Source organism: Balaenoptera physalus (genome assembly GCF_965194825.1).
Source record: "Balaenoptera physalus genome assembly, chromosome: 2".
NCBI classification, from domain to species: Eukaryota; Metazoa; Chordata; class Mammalia; order Artiodactyla; family Balaenopteridae; genus Balaenoptera; species Balaenoptera physalus.
In genome coordinates, this window is record NC_138883.1 from 11,475,681 (window position 1) to 11,498,097 (window position 22,417).

At 38.0% G+C, this 22,417-nt stretch overlaps 1 protein-coding gene across 4 annotated transcripts in view; it reads left to right on the forward strand.

Annotated features, from left to right (window-relative positions):
• Positions 1-22,085, forward strand: part of BTBD7 (BTB domain containing 7) — an 84,297-nt gene extending 62,212 nt beyond the window's left edge. For 3 of the 4 annotated variants that reach the window (XM_082451225.1, XM_082451227.1, XM_082451226.1), the window contains 8 exons: positions 868-1,076; positions 3,074-3,149; positions 6,208-6,368; positions 9,217-9,360; positions 11,821-12,010; positions 12,428-12,606; positions 14,349-14,783; positions 16,706-22,085. In XM_082451225.1, the coding sequence (XP_082307351.1) occupies positions 868-1,076; positions 3,074-3,149; positions 6,208-6,368; positions 9,217-9,360; positions 11,821-12,010; positions 12,428-12,606; positions 14,349-14,783; positions 16,706-17,521 (2,210 nt within the window). In that variant the 3' untranslated portion in view covers positions 17,522-22,085. Of the gene's footprint in view, positions 1-867; positions 1,077-3,073; positions 3,150-6,207; positions 6,369-9,216; positions 9,361-11,820; positions 12,011-12,427; positions 12,607-14,348; positions 14,784-16,705 lie in introns of those variants that run through there. The other variant, XM_082451228.1, reaches the window with a different exon arrangement.
• Positions 22,086-22,417: the final 332 nt, after the last annotated feature.

Here is a 22,417-nt window from a genome sequence, read left to right on the forward strand (position 1 = left end):
TGTTGTTGGTGGTGGTGGTGTTTAAACAACCCCCCCATTACTGGGGTTCTTTTTTTATTTTATAGTAAACTTCGTTGTGAAGAATTTCTGTCCAACTTTAGCCATTTTCCTTTACACAGTCTTTGTCACTCTAATTTTACTTATATTTTATCTTTGTATTTTGAAATTATCTTTCCTAAAGAAAATAGATGACTATCCTCAGATTTTCTTCTTCTCTTCTTTGAGCTCTTAAGGTGCCATAGTCACTTTCTCCAGGATCCTGGTCCTTTTCACTTAAACCACATATTTCTTTTTAGTTCACCAGATGAACAAAAAACTGCAGTATTTTATCTGTATTCTGAGGGATTAAACTGTCGACGATGCAAAGTGTTGTTTTTTTTATTAGAATAATACAAAAAACAGATGTCCTCATAGTTCCTAGAAGATAGCCCACCTGTCTTACCCCCAAGGGTGGATTCTCTTATCAATCAGGTGTCATCCAAGCCTTCCTCTTGCCAGTTCCCACAACTGTACCATTTCTACCTATTCTTCTTTCTTTCGCCTTTGGTCCAGTGCCCTCCACTATAATGTCTTATACAAATTGTTGAGTTGCACATAGATGTTTATTTTCTTAAACAATTATGAGAGTTCCTTGCCTTTTTCTATGGATCTGTCTTTATGGAACAGCAGATTTCCTATAGATGTCATAATCTATTATAGTTACCAATTGTTACCCCATCCCACCAAGTCTTGGTGATTACCATGAGATTTTATTTATCTCCTTGTTCTTTTTTACCATTGCTGCTTTTAAGGTTGGTGTCTAACACACTGATGTTCAATAAGTAATATTTATGATTAATCTCAAGAAGTATTTGCCTTCTCTTTTAGGCTGTGAGGATATCATTGCTGAAAGCATCTCATTAGATACCTTAATTGCCATCCTCAAGTGGAGCTCTCATCCATATGGCTCTAAATGGGTACACCGACAAGCTTTGCATTTCCTCTGTGAGGAATTTTCCCAGGTCATGACTTCGGATGTTTTTTATGAACTCAGCAAAGACCATCTGCTTACTGCTATCCAGTCTGACTACCTACAGGTAACCATTTATACGCCTCTCAAATTCAGTGTCATTCATAGGTGCACCAAGCAACCCATCTGTGCTCTGTTACTCTCCCATCTAGGGAGATCAGCCCACCCGGGGATGCCCTCTTCATATTTGTACAGCCACAGCCTTCTAGCTCTCTGGCCCTTTGTGCGCTCTGCCGCCATGATTCAGCATTGTGAACCGGCCCAGGTCCTAACCAACCACGCCAAAGGGGTTGTGCCAGTAGGCAAAAGGCAGGGTCAGAAGCATATCCCAATGGTGACTCTCTTGGCTTCTGTTAATAGTAGATTCACTGTAACGGTTTCGTTTATTTGGTGAAGTATCAGAAGATACTTAGTTAGTTTAAGCAGCACAAAGTAAGAATAATATTCAATTTCTGACCTACTCAAATGCTTATAAAAACTCAATGTGTGTGTCCTGCTGAAGTATAATAATGCTTTCAACTACTTATTTTTAGTCAGAAGTACTTTTAAGCAAATTCTTGTGCCCTTGACTTATATGTCCTTTATAATTAGGTAATTTAAACTAACAATAGATTTAAAATATTGTAAAAAAATACTTTCAGGTAGAATATGTTCAAGCTTTTTTTTTTTCTTTTTTTTTCTTTTTGCATTGGCTGTATGAATTTTATGCTAGAAGCTGTACAACAGTTTTAATGTTATGAAGTCATAAACTCATTGAGCCATTTCCTGTTTCTTTGTATTTGTACCAGAAAAATTATGAAATGCTTCCATCTCAGTCAGAAATGAAGATTTTAAAAATCCACTTAGCATCTGTGTTTTTCCTTCATATATCGCTTTGATTGCAGTACAAATGTTGTCATAATTGGTTTTGATTTATTTAGGATCTGTGTTCATTAACCTTGTATTTCACTGTCCTGATGCAGACATTATGGGAGTTAGGATTTGTCAGTTCTCTCAATTATTGTTTTTAGAAGCTTTGCATTTCTTCTTAGAAAGTAAAAACCTTGGACAGCAGCCTAGATTTTGCCCTCAGATTTTAAATAGAGTACAGAAGAGGGGCTTCCCTCGTGGCACAGTGCTTAAGAATCCGCCTGCCAATGCAGGGGACACGGGTTCAAGCCCTGGTCCGGGAAGATCCCACATGCCGCGGAACAGCTGAGCCCATGCGCCACAGCTACTGAGCCTGCACTCTAGACCCCGCGAGCCACAACTACTGAGCCTGCGCTCTAGAGCCTGCACTCTAGAGCCCGCGAGCCACAACTACTGAGCCTGCGCTCTAGAGCCCGCGAGCCACAACTACTGAGCCCGCGCGCCACAATTATGGAGCCTGCGCGCCTAGAGCCTGTGCTCCGCAACAAGAGAAGCCACTGCAATGAGAAGCCCGCGCACTGAAATGAAGAGTAACCCCCACTCCCTGCAACTAGAGAAAGCCCGCACATAGCAACGAAGACCCAACACAGCCCAAAAAAAAAAAAAAAAAAAAAGTACAGAAGAATGAGGGGCACATTGCCATTTCACAGACAGTGCTTGAGGGGTCCTTCACCAGTCAGTAGCATACTTTGTGGAGATTGTAGTGTCTTCTGCCAAAACAAGTTGCCATAGTTGTTTTTTTCTGCTCCTGCAGGAGATATCGGTCACACTGTATCCTTACACTTTTACTTTCATCTGTTTATCTCCATATTGTCCCAGAAAGAATTTAAGCCAGCTCTATCGAAACCGTATAGTAAGATAAATTTAAAACAGGGGAAGAAAACAGGATAAAGAAAAAAATAAAGATGGAAATAAGAATAAAAATGTAATTAGAGCCAAGAGTGAGGTTACTGGACAAAACACATGTCATTCGGTCTTGTGTATTTGCTGCTGATACACCACAGGTTTAGCTCAGACATTGGAAACAGCCAGTGTAAAGAGTGAAGCGTGGCAAGTTGCACATTGTATTTACTTTATGACCTAGGAGGAGTCATTAATGAGATTAACCATCTATCTGATTGCACTGAAATAAATGTAAACCGTTTTTTATTATAGGCAAGTGAACAAGATATCCTTAAATATCTGATTAAATGGGGTGAGCATCAGTTAATGAAGAGAATAGCAGACAGAGGTAAGCTCAGAAAACTAGCTTGCAACTGTAAGCTTTTCCTGAAAGTTACTGAAGTGTGTGCTGCACATCAGTCTTTTGACAGTTGCCACTGTTGCCTGGTGAAAACAGAAATTTTTACAATCAGTAGAATCCTTTAGTGGAAAGGGTATACTTTGTTAGAAATAAATATACCAGAAAATTTAATTTTGCAACTTTAAAGCGATACTCTTAATGCTATCTTTCTATGTGTTTAATAATATATGTTGACTGATTTATGAAAGTATTAGAGTGAAATTTTTCATTTAATTAAAGTGTTACAAAAGCATGTCGTTGATGAAAATGATCTAGAATTAGATAGTGGTGATAGGTGCACAACATTCTAAATGTACTAAAAGTCCCACTAAGTTGTACACTTTAAGATGGTTAAAATGGTGAGTTTTATGTTATGTGAATGTGAATTTTACCTCAAGGGAAAAAAAAATATATGACTACCAAAAGAGAGTATATTTGTTTATTTTAAATTTTTGTGGAAGGTAAAGGAGAAATGATCCTTTTGAATGGCCTCCAGCCGGGGATACTGCAGAAGAGATAGAAGCATCATATGTAGCTTATGATTTTAACTGAACTTTGGAAGCTTATGATTCTATAGCAGTCTTATATTTATATCTAGGGTTAGCCCACCCACCTGTGCTCCGTCTTTCATAGAATATTGTGTTCCTCTATGTAGTGAACCCAAATCAAAATATTAGAAAAATTAAATGCAGGTTTCCCTTTCCTGTCATTTTCAACAGCTTTATATAAATATAATTTACATACCATAAAGTTCACCTTTTTAAAGTGTTCAAGTCAGTGTTTTTTAGTACACTTACAGAGTTGTTCTGCCCACATTTTAAAATATATTTTAAAAAATCAAGCTAAACCTGCCTTCAAATCTTTTTATAGTGTCCCTTTAATATACTACAACCCAAGCGTGCCAGGGAACAAAAGCAGTCCTCCTATCTTATTTCTCCTAATTTATCTTTTGCTAAAAGCCTTTAGCAATTTCATATTTGAAATTTTTTAAATACAAATACCACTACTATTAATTTGGGACATTTTTGAAATGCCATTATACAGTCTATCCTTATTTGCAGATTCTATATTTTCAAATTCACCTACTTGCTAAAATTTATTTGTGATCCCCAAATCAGTACTCATGACACTTGCATGTTCATTTGCAGAGATGTGCAGAGTGACACAAAATTTGAGTCATACGTTTCCAGCTTAAGGTAGAACAGAGTGACACTCTCCCGTCTTATTTCAGCTCTCAAACCACTGTCCTTTTCATAATCTTTTTAGTGCCGTGTTTTTCACATCTTTATGGGTTTTTCTGGTGATCCCACGGTCTAAAATGGCCTCCTAGTGTAATGCTTAGTACTGTCTAGTGTTCCTAAGTCCACGAGTGCTGTGATGTGCCTTACGGAGAAAATGTATGTGTTGATAAGCATAGTTCAGGCACGAGTTACAGTGCTGTTGGCAATGAGTTCATTGTTAATGAATCAACAATATGTACCAATAAGGTGTCTTTAAACAGAAACACACGTAAAGCAAGGTTATGTCTTGATTGGTTAACAAAACTAATGTGACCAGAGGCTCTCAGGGACCGAACCCTGTGTTTCCCTAAGAAGCAGTGGTTCAGTGTTCACTAACTGTGGCGGCTTTAGAGAACAAAACCACCCCAGATAACAAGAGTTGATTGTATATAATGCTACATAATCATCACAGGCTTGTTCGTTGATGTAAGGCTGGTAATGATGAAATGTCATATTTATTTTGAGCAGATAATGAACATCCTTGATAAAATTTCCTTACAAAACAGTGGTTTTCAGGCTGGGTTAGAATGGAAGGCTCTTTCACAGGGATGAGGAAGGAGGACGCTGCATGAACCAGGGTGCCCTTTGTCTCAGTCCCCTTCATACATAAGGTTTCTGCCCTTACCTGTTACATATTTGGGAATTTCTTGTAATATTTCGTTTGAAACCAGGACACCACTGCTTTGAGAAAAAATTTCTTTTGAAAAGCAGTGCCTTTTATAAGTACTGAAGCCAAAGCATAACAAGACAAGAGAAAAAAAAAAAAAACCTTTTTCCACACACGTGCAATAATTTTATTTTGAATGACTCCAAAAATATCTTACCCTCTCAAAAAACAGTATCTCTTTATCTATCTATCACGTGATTTAAGGGGAATACCAGTTTGCCTGTAGTGTTTGCAAAAAATCCAGCATTTATATTTGTGAATGATAAAGATCTTATTTTTTTAAGCAAGAAAAAGATACAGCCCCCTGGTTTAAAGATATGATTAAAAATTCCCCAAATATGAAATTTTCCTTCCCACCTCAATATCAAAAGCATATATATACACTTCAGAGTTTCCCCTTTCACTAATACTCAATGAAGAAAACATTTTATTCTCTGCTCCGGACAGTGGTATTACACATCAGATGTCAAAAGGTTCACTTTTATGCATTAACATTCCCATATTACGGAAATTTAGGAGGCTCATAAAATTCTTAAAGTCAGATAGAGTGTACATTAGGTTTTGCTGCTTTAAGATACCAGGTGATATAATTTTAGAATCTCATTAAATTGCTGTTAAATATACATAGTAGCCTAATGAGCATACTGATAACCTACAGTGATCAGAAATAACATTTGACCTGCATTGCCCTTATTGTACTTTTTAAAAAACTGGTCACAAAAGTGAGAAACCTTAAGAAAAAGCCCTTGGTCAAACTAGATTTTAATAGATTGTCGTTTTTTCTCCTTTGAGTTAGTATATGGAAAAGAATTCTGTATTCTTTAATGCAGAACAATCATAAAGAATGTTATTGTACTGTTGACACCATGCTTTTTTCTTTGTCTGAGAGTATCTCTATTATGAAAACTTAAGACATAAAAATAATTTATTTATAATGCTTTTTGAAGCAGATATACTTAATATAAAGAGTGTTACTGAAAGTGTACTGGAGAAGAAAGAAAGCCTTTCTCTGAAAATTTGGATTTGGTTGGAGACTTCTCATTTTCTGTCTCTATCATAGAGCCAAACTTACTGAGTGGCACTGCTCACAGTGTGAACAAGAGAGGTGTAAAAAGACGAGACCTGGACATCGAAGAGCTTAGAGAGATCCTTTCTTCTCTCTTACCTTTTGTGCGAATTGAACATATTTTACCTATAAACAGTGAAGTCCTAAGTGATGCAGTAAGTGTCTTTTTTCATTTATCCCTTTCATGAAAAGAAAGTGTTTTTTTTTTTTAAATCATTGTAAATAATTTCTACTAATGGAGCATCATTAAACTAAATTCCATGAGGACAGAGACAGATGTCTCTTTTGTGCTGTATCGTGTCCCCAGTGTCTGGCATGTGGCACAAATAAATGTTTGGTGGATGAGAGTTGAGTGGATATATCAGTCTTACTTTTGCAAGAGGATTGTTTCTAGTGGAGTTGATCCAGCCATTTATCAGTGTAGATCAAGTAATCCTTATTAAAAAAGGAAAGGGTAGAAATTACCTTTGGAGACTAAGAATAGCAGTAAATCAGAGAGCAAGAGAGAAGGAGATTAGTTCAGTGTAAAAGGGATGAATGAATCTTATAATTGTATTTCAGGTAAAAATTAATGGAGCTGACTGATTATGTTACTTTCATAATTTTTTAAGTGAATTTTTTAGACTGTAAGAATTGCTGTAATTAATGGATGGGGAAAATAAATATTCTTCACATATTGGTTTATAACTTTAATATGATGTTGTAAACATCATAATAGTTTATTATTCAACTGCACAGAAACATTATAAAAGTCATTCGGAAAAAAACTGATAAGAATTTTTTTAAGTTCTCTAAAAAGAACATAATTAAGGAGGGATAACTCTTCCATAATATAAAGTATATTTTAAAACTCTAACTGTTAATCTGTGGTGCTAGCATAATAGAGAAGACAAAATAGCCCAGAAAAAGATCCCAATTAATATAAGAATTAAACATATAATAAGCGAGCTATCACAAATCACTGCAGTACTATACTAACCATCAGTGGGAGAGGGAAGAAATGTGCTTAAGTTAAACCCTCATTTCACTTGCACACAAAATTAATCCCTGTTAGATTGAAGAATTAAATATTAAGTTGAAATATGGAAAAACTAGAAGAAAATAATTAAATATTTATGGACTCTCTGATTAGAAAAATGTTCAGTCTCACTAGTCATCACACACACACCAAAGAAAGCAAAATAAAACAGTAAGTTATCATTTTTTTACCTATTAGGTCACTGATTTTTGAAATAATATTACTGTTCCATAGGGGAAGTATAGCTGGTACATGGGTAGCACCATCATTAAATTTTGGGAAATAGCCTAAATATCTAATAACAGGGAAAATAAATTATAGCACGACTACTTGACAAAATATTTTGCTGCCTGCCCTGACCAATGGTTGTAAAGACTAATATAGCAACATAATAATGGAATATAATTTTAGAAAGAAGAATAAAAAATGTGTTTCTTTTTTACTTCTTTTTTTTTTAACATCTTTATTGGAGTATAATTGCTTTACAATGGTGTGTTAGTTTCTGCTTTATAACAAAGTGAATCAGCTATACGTATACATATATCCGCATATCTCCTCCCTCTTGCATCTCCCTCCCACCCTCCCTATCCCACCCCTCTAGGTGGTCACAAAGCACCGAGCTGATCTCCCTGTGCTATGCGGCTGCTTCCCACTAGCTATCTATTTTACGTTTGGTAGTATATATAAGTCCATGCCACTCTCTCACTTTGTCCCAGCTTACCTTTCCCCCTCCCCATATCCTCAAGTCCATTCTCTAGTAGGTCTGCGTCTTTATTCCCGTCCTGCCCCTAGGTTCTTCATGACCATTTTTTTTTTTTTGGATTCCATATATATATGTGTTAGCATATGAAAAATGTGTATTTTTATGTATTCTAAAATTTAGTTAGGTAAAAATTTATTTGAAAAAGACTGGAAGGAAATATATCAACATTATTACAGTTGTAACAGATTAGAGTTGTGGGTTTTCTTTCCTATTTTCAAAATATGTCTATTGCTATATTTTATTTGTTCAACATGATTTTAATGCAGCAATTAGACGTTTATTATATTTAACAAGAATAATATTAAAGAAACAATGTTTGGTTTTGTTTAAAACCTGGGACTCAAACCAAATTGATCCCTGAATTTGGTTTAGAAAAAAATTTTAGAACTTTTGTTTAATAGACTTAGAAAATATATATCTCTGCTCTTAATCCCCTGCCTAACACATAGCAAGTCCCCAGTAAAAGTTTGCTAATAATGGCTGTGAACCATAATGCTCTTCTAGTGTATGCTGAGCACTGTGCCAGGCGCCGCTTACCTTCCTTACCTTCATTCACTCCTCACAATCACCTCATGGGCTCTAAGGACTTGATTTATAGTCTCCTAGCGTAGATGTGGGAACAACAGGGCCACCACATTTAGTTAGTTGTGCAGTGTCCCATCTCCAGGGCTATCTAGGGGCCCTTAAGGTGAGGCCCAGGTAAAAGGAGATGTCCATGGTCACGTGGCTGTTAAATGGAGAGTTAGGGTTTGAGCCAAGTTCGCCTTCCCTTAGAGCCCCTGCCCCTAATCACCATGCAGACTGTCCATCTTTGTACTGTAGATACAGGCCCAGGAATGTGCTTGTTTTGTCTTGAGGAGGGGAGGGTGGGGAGGAATCAGTTCCCAGATGAGTAAGGAAAAAAACAAATTGGTTCTCATTAAGAGTTCTGAAAGTTAGTCTGACTCATTATATTTTTAATTAGTATAGCTCTTGTTTTTAAAACATCATTCCTCTATGTAGAGAAAAATGGAAAATTGTAGTACCTTTTTATGGCTTGCTGAATCCTTTAAATATTATTGAACATTTGAAGTATTTTTAAATTTCACATATATTCCTAAATTTGTATTTAAATGCTAAAGTTCTAACATTTTGATTTATAGGTATAATTATTTTTATCTTTGTAATATTGTGGTGCTACACAAATCTCTGTTTCTGTAAAAAAAAAAATTTTTTTTTCAAGATGAAAAGAGGCTTGATTAGTACTCCTCCGTCAGATATGCTTCCTACAACAGAAGGTGGAAAGTCAAATGCCTGGTTACGGCAAAAAAATGCTGGAATATATGTTCGTCCTCGACTGTTCTCTCCCTATGTAGAAGAAGCAAAGGTAATAAAAACCATTTTAAGATGTTAGACTACTTTGTTACAAACTATAAACACAAAGACATTTATTGTGATATTACTTAAATATTTGGAAATAGTCTAAATGTCCAATAATAGGGAAAGTGAAAGTAAATTCTAGTTTGACTACTCACCAGAGTAGTTTTCCAAATGTTGAGTTATCAAGCATGTTTTTATCTTTATAACTTAGGTCATATTAAATTGCATTTTATATTTTTCTCATCTCAGTTTTTCTTGCAAACTGTTAGCTTGGAAAAAATTTTTCATTTTACTGAAATGGTCATCAGTATTTTGTGATCTTCAGGGTGGGAAAAATGTTTGAAAGAAGATTGCACACATATTTTCTTCCTTTTGTAAACTAAAGAAATGCCATGACTTCTTGTAACATATTTTTGTAGTGGCTGCTGGAAATTGTGTTTAGTTTTGGAATAAGTATACAAACTTAAGACAAAATTTTAGGCCTATTCAGTAAAAAGTTGGCATTATGTATATTATAACATAAAGAACTCGCCACATAAATATGGTAATGGAAAATGAAATACTGTAATTTTTATTAGAAATGTTCAGCCGTAAGATCTTTGGGGTGACCTTTTGAGGAACTGACAGTCTTTGAAAGTCAGAAATCACCAGTAAGCTTAATGAAATGAATTAACAGGCAAAACAATGTGTTTGGGTATAGAAACATAGTTATCTTAAAATTTTCTCATTTTTATTGTTGGAGTCCCTAGTTTAAGATATGTCTATGAAAGGATTTGTGAGAGGTTTATTTTATTGAATAGGATGATAATCTATCCCTTATTGAGTAGTTGACACTTTTTTTTTTTCCAGTTTACCAATTTTATTTTATTTTTAACTAATTTGTATTGGAGTATAGTTGATTTACAATGCTGTGGTAGTTCCTGCTGTACAGCAAAGTGAATCAGTTACACGTATGTCCACTCTTTTATTTATTTATTCATTTTTTATTTTTATTTTTTGGCCGCACCGCACAGCACACAGGATCTTAGTTCCCTGACCAGGAATCGAACCCGTGCCCCCTGCATTGGAAGCACAAAGTCTTAACCAGTGGACTGCCAGAGAAGTCCCTATCCACTCTTGTTTAGGTTCTTTTCCCATATGTCACTGCAGAGTATTGAATAGAGTTCCCTGTACTATACAGTAGGTTCTTATTAGTTGTCTATTTTATATATAGTAGTGTGTATATGCCAATCCCAATCTCCCAATTTATCCCTCCCCGCCCCGAGTAGTTGACACTTTAAATAGTTGTAAAACAGAGGAAAAAAGCAGAATGGTTGGGTCTGCTCTTTCTGAAGTAAGTTCGATGATTAAAGTCACTCAAGCAGCTGAGGCCTCTTGGAAGGTTGAGTCTGGTGATGAAAGGCCCATAATAAACTAGATCTACCCTCCCTTCTGCTCTGTCTCAAAACGGAGCAGCAGTAAGCTGATCAGACAGTCCTCCTGTACCCATGCATAAGCAGAAAAATGCCCCCAGTAAATGCAGAAAATGTTTTTACATGATGCCATTTTGACCGTTCTGCAGTTTGTTGAGATAGAGTCATCTGAAACTTACTTAACAGTTAGGTCTGTTGAATTTAATATCAGTCTTTAATATTTTATATTTTGAGCATTTCTTATTGGCTCTGATATTTATATACATTGTTGTATATACATACATATAAATATGTACATAATAAATATGTACATACATATAAATATGTACATAGTAATATACATATAAATATATATGTATATTTATATACATATATACATTGTTTTCTTTATAGTAACTTTATGTATAAGTTACTTCTGATTAATTTTATATCCCTTCTTCAAATTTCAAATACTTCAATTAAAAGCAGATTTTTCAGGCTTCCTTGGTGGCGGAGTGGTTAAGAATCTGCCTGCCAATGCAGGGGACACAAGTTCGAGCCCTGGTCCGGGAAGATCCCACATGCCTCGGAGCAACTAAGCCCGTGCACCACAACTACTGAGCCTGTGCTCTAGAGCCCATGAGCCACAACTACTGAGCCCGTGTGCCTAGAGCCCGTGCTCCACAACAAGAGAAGACACTGCAATGAGAAGCCCACGCACCACAACAAAGAGGAGCGCCCGCTCGCCGCAACTAGAGAAAGCCCGTGCATAGCAACGAAGACCCAATGTAGCAAAAAATAAATACAAGTAAATTAAAAAAAAAAAACACCGATTTTTCAGAAAATGATTCTTTCTTTTCAAAGATGCTCCAAAAAGATCCTTTAAAAATTAAAGAGGTAGGAAAAAATTAAAGAGATTAGGGTACTTTTTCCTTTCACCACTAATTTTAAGCGTCATACACTGGAAACAATAAATTAATTCCCTTTTTATATGATGATGGCGGTAATCTTTCTCTAAATGTGATTTAACAGAGGTGTAAGGTTGACTAATTCTGTTAATACTGAATTGTTTTCAGTCAGTGCTAGACGAGATGATGGTGGAACAAACAGATCTTGTGCGTTTGAGAATGGTTAGAATGTCCAATGTGCCAGACACACTTTACATGGTCAATAACGCCGTGCCACAGTGCTGTCACATGATCAGCCACCAGCAGATCAGCAGTAACCAGTCAAGCCCTCCTTCGGTTGTAGCAAATGAAATCCCAGGTAAGGCAGTAACCTTGTTTCAGGCATTGTATTTAAATGAATAATCTGATCATATTTTGCATAGTCAGGGCTCAAAAAATTATTTGAATAAATCAGTGAGTATATTTAAAAGACTTTTGAAATATCCTGAGATTCAGAAGAGAATATATGCTAGTAAAATTTTATTTGGACTGTGAACTAATAATGCAGTTCAGGAGCTGTTTGGTATTACCAAGAGCCTTTTGGACACAGTGAAATTTTAAAACCTTAAGAAATAATTAGAAGTATATAAATTACTATCTTTCCAGGAAATTAAAATACTATCAAAAATTTATGAGAAGATTCTGATGCAAAACACATGCTTTTTTTCTTGCATTCAACAGGTGGTCTTTTGTATAGCTCAGGTATTGTGCCTACAAACTATTTCTCTTCTTCCAGTTCCTCGTCTCCTCATTATGAAAGACATGGTCAGACGTCTGCAGGAGCTACGACACACAGAGCAGGTGCAGAGGGCCTACGCGCTTAACTGTGGGGAAGGCGCCACAGTCAGCTATGAAATTCAGATTCGAGTATTGAGGGAGTTCGGGCTCGCAGATGCCGCTGCAGAGCTCTTGCAGGTGGGAAACGGCACTAAACCATTTAAAATAGGGAGCCATGTGTTAGATTGTCAGTTATTATTAACAATGAAAACATTATGGTATTCTTTTGGATTTTGTGATGTTGTGTTATATGTCATATTTTAAAATTTGCAATTTGTGATTTCGAATTCTAAATAAATATTCAATTTTTTATACTTGAAAAAAAATTAAAATATAGGGAGCCTTGACTGTCACGCAGGCAGTGTTTTAGGTATCCCAAGGAGCCCTCGTAGCATGTCTTTTTCTTTGTACGTGCTCTCTGACTGTCCCTGGTGCCTTGGATGACCTGAAAGCCCCCAGTGGGAGGCAGTGTGGTAGAGTGGGCAGGACACAGGTTCGCGTGAGAACTGGGTTTATATCCTGGCTCTGCTGCTTTTACCAATTGGTTAACTTGGAGCAAGTTACTTAACCACTCTGCGCACCAGTTTCCTTACCTGTAAAATGAATTGTTGTGAAGATAAGAGCTGCTGTATGTAAAGCAACTATGCATCTTGTATATATTAAGCACATAAATGCTAACTGCTAGAAGTTCATGGTGTGTACGCCCAACAGAAGTGGAAGAGAAAGTAGAAAATTCTGGCCTTCCGCTGCTTTCTGTCCCTGGTTTGGTCACTAGATTTCAGGTTTTAGCCTACTACATACTTAACAGACCTTCCATATACCCCTCTTTTTCCCTCTCTCCTCCCCTTTATTATAAGAATTTTTTTTTGCATGATGGTTCAAACCCTATAAGCATGAGAATCAAGGAATGAGTGCTTTTTTTTTTTTTAAACTAGCACAGAGAAACCCATTTCTAGTAATTATTTGGTACAAAAAACAGTAGCATTTTTGTATAAAATGTGTAAAGTAGTCTTCACAGCAACTAAAGTAGAGCCTAAAATAAAATTTAATTTCATCTGGTCAGGTGATTGAATTGTTTTCTTGCCACTGACTGCAAACCACTTTAGCCTGAGTTTTCAAAGGGGAACGTGGTATGGTGGCCTTAGGCAAGGAGCAGGCCATTTTTAGGTTCTTGATTTTCAATTTTTACTGTGGTTTCCATCTCTAAAACAGGCTTGTTTTCTGTTCATTTCTATTCTCTTTGCCATTCTAAATTGTATCTTAATTTGATCTCTTAAATTGTGTAAGTTTTACAATTTAAGAATTTCCATATAGTGTTTATCAAAATATTAATCAAACTTATTTCTATATAATAGGTAAGGAATAGTATTTTGTAGTTTTTATTTCAGACTGAAAGTGTACGAATGTTTTGTCAGAAAGTTCTAGAATCCTCACTTATATGCCTTTTCCTCCTTTTTTTAAAACTTTTTTATCTTTTTTATCTTTTTAACATCTTTATTGGAATATAATTGCTTTACAGTAGTGTGTTAGTTCCTCCTTTTGTTTTTAATGGTAATTTTATTTTCTTAGCAAAGACATAGTTGCATTAGGTTTTATTTCCTGTTTTTGATTATCACATAATCTTGCAAGAGATTACTGACCTGCCTTCTGGAGTATTCAGTTAAGCTGCTCTCCTTGATAGCTGCTGCACTCTACCCTTTTATACTGTTTTTAAGGTAATTTTTCCTTGGGCTTCTGGCCTAGAAAAGTCTGTTGTGCCTTTTACTGTTGCTGAATGTGGTTTTCCTAGGTACTCGCTTAACTCTCTCTGCCTGTAAATTTCTGTCCAGGAAATCTGCTAACAAATATCCTACCTTTTTTCCCCCCCCATTCTTTCTTAGAATCCTCACAAGTTCTTTCCTGATGAACGTTTTGGAGATGAAAGTCCACTCTTGACAATGAGGCAGTCTGGGAGATGTCGAGTTAGCAGTACCCCCGCTGCGGAAACCGTGTTTACAGATCCGGACTCTTTTGTGGCCTTCCATCCACCCTTGCCACCTCCACCACCGCCGTACCATCCCCCAGCTACCCCAGTCCATCACCACCTCAAAGCGGGCTGGAGACAAAGGCCTCCCAGCCAACACCCTTCACGTTCGTTCTCTTATCCCTGTAATCATTCACTGTTTCACTCCAGAGCAGCTCCTAAAGCAGTGCCCCCTCCAGTCTGTTTGCCAGGTGTTCAAGCAGCAGGACCTGACTGTGCCGGCACCACAGGGCTGGGGAGACAGACGGTAGCCGCCGCCGCCTCAGCAGCAGTAACATCTGAGAGACAAGTGGTAAGTTTGCACCTCAGTAGCTTGCCTAAAATTACAAGCTTCTGGAATGTTAGAAGCAGTTTCCTTGGCCCCAGGAGCCCTACTGGGACACAGCGGTGTCCAGAAGTGTTACTGACAAGCTGAAAGCATAGACTTAAGGGGGTATGGAAAAGGGAGAGAAAAAGAGAGTGTAGGGGGATGAGAAAGGACGGAGAAGAGAGGCGAAGTGTTTGCGGCGAGAGTAGGCCAGGGCCTTCCCTTATGTTCGCGTGCAGGTGTACAGAAGGGTGGGGTTACTGGACAATGCAGATGACGTTACCGGTTTCATAGTGTGCTGTTCAAGCACGTGTCTGGAGTCTGGCCCTGACCTCTATTCTGTAGAGTCTACTCTTCTACCAAAGGCTTTGATGGGGCAGGAAGGGGAAGCTACTTGTAGCTGAGTATACCGTCGGGAACAGTGTGGCAGAAGACTCCTCATTCATAAAATGGGCAGAAAATTAACCCGCATGCATGTCTCTGCCTCGAGCAAGCTATTCCATCAGAACACTCATTTGACTGGAAATCACAGTCGCTAGCACTAGTAGGTAGTAAATTAAGCAAGAATTCTTTGCTTGATCTTGCACTGCATTAGAGGTTGAATTTCTGTTTTATATAATACATTTGGGAAAAAAAGTGGTGATTTTTAAGTCTGCCTGCTTAGTCACATACTGTCAATAGCGTTCAATATAGAGAAGAACAAAAGATACATATATTAGTTAAGGGAATCTTCATTAAAAGATGGCCTTTTGGAAGCTGTGGACTGGTGTACGCCTTGGGTCAAATTATGGTCCTTCCTCACCTTATACCCTTCTATCCGCTTTCCCTGCTGTCCCCCCCAACCCCTCCAAAAAGAAGAAACAGCAAAGGTTGATAGTGTTGAATAAACCAAATTCCCATCTTATTGGCCTGGCCCTCAGTTCTACAGTTACAAAAGTTCTACTACTGTATATTTTATTTATTTATTTTTTTTTTTATAAATTTATTTATTCTTGGCTGCGTTGGGTCTTTGTTGCTCCACATGGGCTTTCTCTAGTGGCGGCGAGCAGGGGCTACTTTTCATTGCGGCGCACAGGCTTCTCATTGCAGTGGCTTCTCTTGTTGCGGAGCATGGGCTCTAGGTGCGTGGGCTTCAGTAGTTGTGGCTCGCGGGTTCTAGAGCACAGGCTCAGTAGTTGTGATGTGCGGGCTTAGTTGCTCCGCGGCATGTGGGATCTTCCCGGAACAGGGATCGAACCCATGTCCCCTGTATTGACAGGCAGATTCTTAACCGCTGCACCACCAGGGAAGTCCTACTTTATATTTTAAATAAAACTCCCTCCAAAGGTGTTTTATCTGTATGTTCATTACAGTCTTGATTATAATAATGAAAAATTGGAAACAACCTTAAGGTCCAACAGTGGAAGAATGGTTAAGAAGTCATGCCTCATCAATACAGTGGAGAATAGTATGCAGTAATTTAAATAGTATTAGTGGCAGTGTTATATATGCACTAAATTTTATGAAAATATGTGTGCAAAATATAAAAGGTGAGATAACTGCTTCAAAATGCTAGTAACAATGGTTATCTCAAGTAGGGAAGGTTAGGGTTTTTGTGGGGTTTTTGCCTTATAGTTTTCTATATTTTTATCATTTAAAAAATAAGCAGGGGAATTCCCTGATGGTCCATGGAGTCCAGGTTAAGACTCCATGCTTCCACTGCCGGGGGCCTGGGTTCGACCCCTGGTCGGGGAACTAAGATCCCACAAGCTGCATGGCACAGCCAAAAAAAAAAAAAAAATCCCCCCCAAATAAAGCATGTGTCACTTTTCTAATGAGGAAACAAAAATCAGTGAATGTCATTTGAAAAAGAGGGAGTCTCGGGCCTTTTTCTTTTAACCCTTCCCCTGTTTTGTTTCTGTTTGCAGTGTACACAACCTGTGCTAAATGATCTAATGCCAGATATCGCCATGGGAGTGTCCACACTGTCACTGAAGGACAGGAGGCTTCCCGAACTTGCTGTAGACACAGAATTAAGCCAGTCAGTTTCTGAAGTAGGACCAGGGCCTCCTCAGCATCTATCGTGTATTCCACAGAGGCATACACACACATCTCGAAAGAAACACACACTAGAGCAAAAAACAGACACTCGAGAAAATCAGCAGGAATATCCAGATTTCTATGACTTCTCGAATGCTGCTTGCAGACCGTCTACTCCGGCTCCTGGCAGACGCACCCCTTCCCCTTCGCAAGGTGGATATTTTGGTCCTGATTTGTATAGCCACAATAAGGCATCACCAAGTGGCTTAAAGTCAGCCTACCTACCTGGCCAGACCTCTCCTAAAAAGCAGGAAGAAGCTAGGAGAGAATATCCACTTTCCCCCGATGGGCATCCGCACAGACAAAAGAATGAGCCGGTGCACCTCGATGTTGTTGAGCAGCCTCCCCAGCGGTCGGACTTTCCTTTGGCAGCCCCAGAAAATGCCGGCAACGGTCCAGCCCATGTCAGGGGGCGAACAGCAGTGGAAACTGACTTGACTTTTGGGCTGACTCCTAACAGACCTTCACATTCTGCATGTAGCTCTGAAGCTCCAGAAGAGAGATCTGGTAGAAGACTGGCAGACAGTGAGTCCTTGGGCCATGGAGCTCAGCGAAATACAGATTTGGAAAGGGAAGATTCAATCAGCAGAGGAAGGAGGTCACCAAGCAAGCCAGACTTCCTCTACAAAAAGTCTGCCCTTTGAGAGCAACCTCCAAGTCGTCTGTGCCTGAGATGTGAAACATCCCATTTTATGATGTAACCCAACAACTTAGAGTATTGATGCCAGCTGATAACTCAGTTTCACATTATTTTATTCTAGTTTTTGTATATACATGTTTATTAGACATGGCATGCTAAGAGGGTTATTTTGAATGCTGCATCTGTCTATTTTGTGTTTGGACAATTGTGTGGGGAAGCATTTTTAAGAGCAAGCAAGCTGGCACTTTTTTTTTTTTTTCTCTTTACAAATGATGGAATTTTTTTGCACTTGTACTTTTATCTGTATTGTTTTTATATCAGTATGTTAAACTTTATTGCCACATTTAAAGGACTGTATTTTCATACTTTTTTGCATTTTACCTTTCATCTAGCAATTTCCACGTGCATTGGATTGCACACTAAGATGTATTTTCTTATGAAATAGTTCTGTGTTTATTTTTTAATTATAGAAATTCCAAAGAACAGCACATCAAAATGCTCCTCTCTTTTCAGTAATTGCTTTAGTTCAGAAATCTTCCTGCTCAATCTTCATAAATCTAATGTTGTACTTTTTAAAAAAGTCTTGGGAGCTGGTCTTCATTCCTCCAGCAGGAGTCCAATCAGGATCCTGAAGTTTCCTGGTTCAGTAAAGAACAAGAAGGAGAAAAGCCTTTTGTGTCCAGACTAAAGCTATTGCTTTATTCACAGTGCAGATGCTGTTAGAATCACTGCAGATTCTGGTAGTGTGGATTAGAGTTTCACTAGATGAGGTTCTAAAGCGATCGGCTTTTCTGGAATCCTAAAGAAGTGGAATTAGCGAAGTAACTTAAGCTTGCCCTATGGGATTGCTGGTTCTGAGCTGCGACTCTCCAGATGAGTCGGGGGAGTGACTGCTTGCTGCCTTCAGTTGTCTTGCTCTCTGTGGGAAAAAAAAACAAAAAACAAAAGGGCTTCAGCCTTACGGATGTCATTTGGTGTTTGTAAGCATATATTTTCTTTTAAGTGTTTTTCAAAGTGTGTCTGAATTTTGGTGTCCTTTAAAAAAGTTGTTGTATAATGCATAATGCTTTGTCACCAAAAAAGAAAAAGAAACCTTTTTTTTTTTTCTTCGGTGAAACACTACATGTCCTACTTGAACTCCACTGGGGACGCTGGTTTGGGATTTTACTGAACCACTGAGCACATGGGATCTTTTGAGATCCTCTCCCTTAGAAGGGCAATGTGTGAGCTAAGGACTGTTTTTTTCTTACTCTCCAATGTAAATACATTAGTATTTGAGTTTTTAAATCACTTCAACATTATTTGAGCATTCACTTTCTATTTTTACACATACACACACAGCCGTAGCACTTAGAAGAAAAGAGACTTTCTGAACACTCCCTCCCGTGAAGGATGTTTGGGAGCCTCTTCTCTGTGTATGTATATATATATAAAACTCTGAATCACTCACACTCACTCTAAAACTATGCAGGGCTAGGGAGCCTTTACAAGCTACCATATAAATGAATGACATGCACTTTTAAGTAAATAGGTTTCTATTGGGTGTCAAGAACTCTGATTTCTCCCGAAACTGTAGTTTCTCTTACAATCTTTTCCTACTTTTACCCTGTGGATATACACTCAGGAATAATCTGACATTTAAAAAAATCCTAACAGTAGATAGTCTTAAAGATGGGAACACATCAGTTTGTCTGTCTACACCGGCAAACCGCTGCCACTCGCTCTGCTGCCTGGCTAGTTAGCTGCTGCCCGTGCGTCCCTCGATGTCGGCCAAGCTGCACACCGAGCCCCAGATCTCCCAGAGTCAACACCAGGCTACTGTGAGGTCGGCTACACATCGTCGCCTTTGAGGCTCCTTTTTTTAAAGATGAAAAACGTTAGGACTCTGTTCTCGTTTTTAGGAGGTTTTTGACTTTGTAATAGATGACGGTATCTTTTGAAGCCAATCTCAGTCTGTCTCTCCTCAGAAACACAAAGTGTTAATTCCATCATATTCCTTAATGTGTATTTATATACATGTGTTGACATGAATTATTTTGATACAGTTTTAAATTTCTATTCTGAATTCAGACTGTGCTGTGCTGGTACTGCAAATAAGAGTGAGTAGACATAGTTGGTGGGGGAAATCTTTCTCATCTCCAACCTGTTTTTTTTAAAAATGTTAGACAAGAGCTATTGGTGCCACACATGCATTTTTCTGAAAATTTATTAAATATTCTTTCACGTCCCTAAAATATAATTATAAAAGAAGTGGCCACTGTTCATAGTTTTATTTAATTTATGAAGTTTGCTTTTAATAATTTAGTAGCATACCTGGCTAAACTCTATGTGTAGAGAGAAACGTGCTGTGGATCGTGGACTGTTGCAGAAGGTAAACAGATGTGGGTTTTGTGTTAGGGCAGGTGTTAGTGGACTTTTAATGTATCTTGTGAAGTATGGTCAGTAGGGTAGTGTCAGTCGTGCCTCTGGCTTTTGAACCCATCTCTTCAGTTTTCTTTAATGCTTACTAAGCATTAAAATCTTTCAGTGCTGTACGAAGATAAATGTGAAGTCTGAGTAAGATTGCTCTCAGAAATAAACATGTATAATATAAAATTTAGGCCACGGGACCTAGCATTTTACTCGGTGTAGAAATTTCATGAGAACCAAATCTCAACACACCAGATCTCCTCTCGAGGCCGCGGACAATCAGGCCATTTAGACAATCGCCACCTTTGGTGTCCGCCGTGTTGAGGTTAGCGAATACCAGTTAGATCCTGGAGCGGAAGGAGAAGATCTACGTTTCTTCAAGATGCTGTTGGTCTGTTTCTTATATTTCTGTTTTAGTTTTGTGATTTTGATTAGTAATTTCAGTTCAGAGTCACCTGTGACTCCTAAGGGAAAAAGATAGCAGCATGAAAGGCAAAAATTATTCCTGAAAAAAATCATTGTTTGAATTTACCATGTACTATACATACTCTTTCTCACACGCCCCTGTAGCTTTTTCTAGGCGTGTCCCTAGACCTAATCTCTCCTGCCATTTTGGTAACCAGGTAGATTTTAAGGATTTTAAATGAGTTCTTTTTATTTGAGTTTTGTTTTGTTTTTTTTTTTGGTTGAACTCTCTATGAAACTTTACTTAATTCTTGTTTATGCTTCCTTAAAAAACTGTTCTTTATTGGGTCTTCTTTGGATTTGTTGTTCAAGCTCTAGTAGCAGTGGACCATACCTGTCCCTTAGGATTTAGGTGATGATGGAGGGGAAACAGCATAGACGGCATCAGAAGCAGGGTGCAAAGATGACCCCCACGTGTTGGCAGCAGCGGGACGCAAAGATGATCCCCGCGTGTTGGCAGCAGCGGGACGCAAAGATGATCCCCGCGTGTTGGTCTCTAGAGGTGAAAGGTGAACACTTCTCAGTAACTACTCATCAAAATATGTATTTTCATGTTTAAATCCGCCTTTTAGGGGAAAATATGTTTCGTGAAACACTTGTAAGATACAGGTTTTGCAATTCTAAGACATTTATGTTTTTATCTTAGGACTGAACTCAAAGGGAAATGTTTGACTTTTTTTTTTTTTTTAATTACTTGGTTGACCTTCAACTTACTGTTGAAAGTTACTATTAAAGCAGCAGTGATGGGTGCTATTCCCCGTTCTGCAATGGTTTACTTTGTCTACTAAGGAGTTTACTTTAAAACCTCATTACAGATAACCTTACTAAAAGAATTAGTGTCACACACTAAAGGGTATTGTATTATGTTCCATTCACACTGTCGTACAAACAGTGTTTTATGAAATGTTAAGTTGTCTTTTTGTCCTGTCGATTGCAATAGGTGTTATGTAATTGTTGTATTGGCAAGTTTTTTGATTTTTCTTTTCCTCTAGAAAAGCCTCAGACCATGAGTCAATCTTCCATATTCTGAATATTATAATGCTGTGGCCGTTTCTATAGAAAGATTACTTGCAAGTGTGCGTCTTGAAAATAACTTCTTGTGTCTGTGTGTTTACGTGGGTTCTGTCTAAGAGCTGAAATGAGCTCTGGAAGCTTCATCGTGTACCTGCACGTGACTGTGTATCTGGGTTCCGTGGGCACGTGGGACGGAATCCTGCTCTTAGGTGGGGTGGCTGAACGATAAAGATTCCTGAACTCCACTTGCTGTTTATGTACCACGTCTGTGCATCAGAGAGGTGGTATCTTCTACAACACTGCATTTCTTGTGGTTGTGCTGTTACTGGTATAAAGTCAAGTGCCTTCAATGCTAAAGGCTCAGAAATTTTTCTTAAACTGATTTCATGTCCTATGCAAGTGTTTTCTACAACCTGCATAACCAGTACTTTGTAAAACTTGTTTACGCTTCAAATGTACATAGTGTTTTTTAAAGAAATATATAGTATTTTTATTTAGGTACCTCCAAACTTGAATTCGTCTGTGTGAAGCATTGTAAAATGATACATTTCTCTTTTGAGTATCATTACAGTTGTACAAAGGTTTTCACTGGTTCTATTTTTCTACTGTTACTGACAAGCATGTAACACTGACTTTATCCTACATATAGTTGGCGTTTCAAATAAATGGCTTGGATAGAACCCGCTGAGTTGGATACAGTCTGTTTTAGCAGGTAGCACACAGCCCTCAGTTACAGAAGCGATGTTGTCCCCACCACTAGGGTAGAAGTGGGAGGTTTTCTAGGTGGACTTCTCTGTCTCTATGCTTTCAGTTATTCAGAGGCTTTTTTAAAGTATTACGGATTTCTTGGAAATACCGTGTTTCATTTGATTCAAGTTCAAAATTTTCTGTGATTTCATTGGGGCATTTCTGAGAGATTTCATTTTACAATTTGAGCAAAAAAGTAACTTGCACAGGGGTCTCCAGAGGAAGTTCAGCATTCCCAACACAGGGACCCAGCAACTGGAATGAA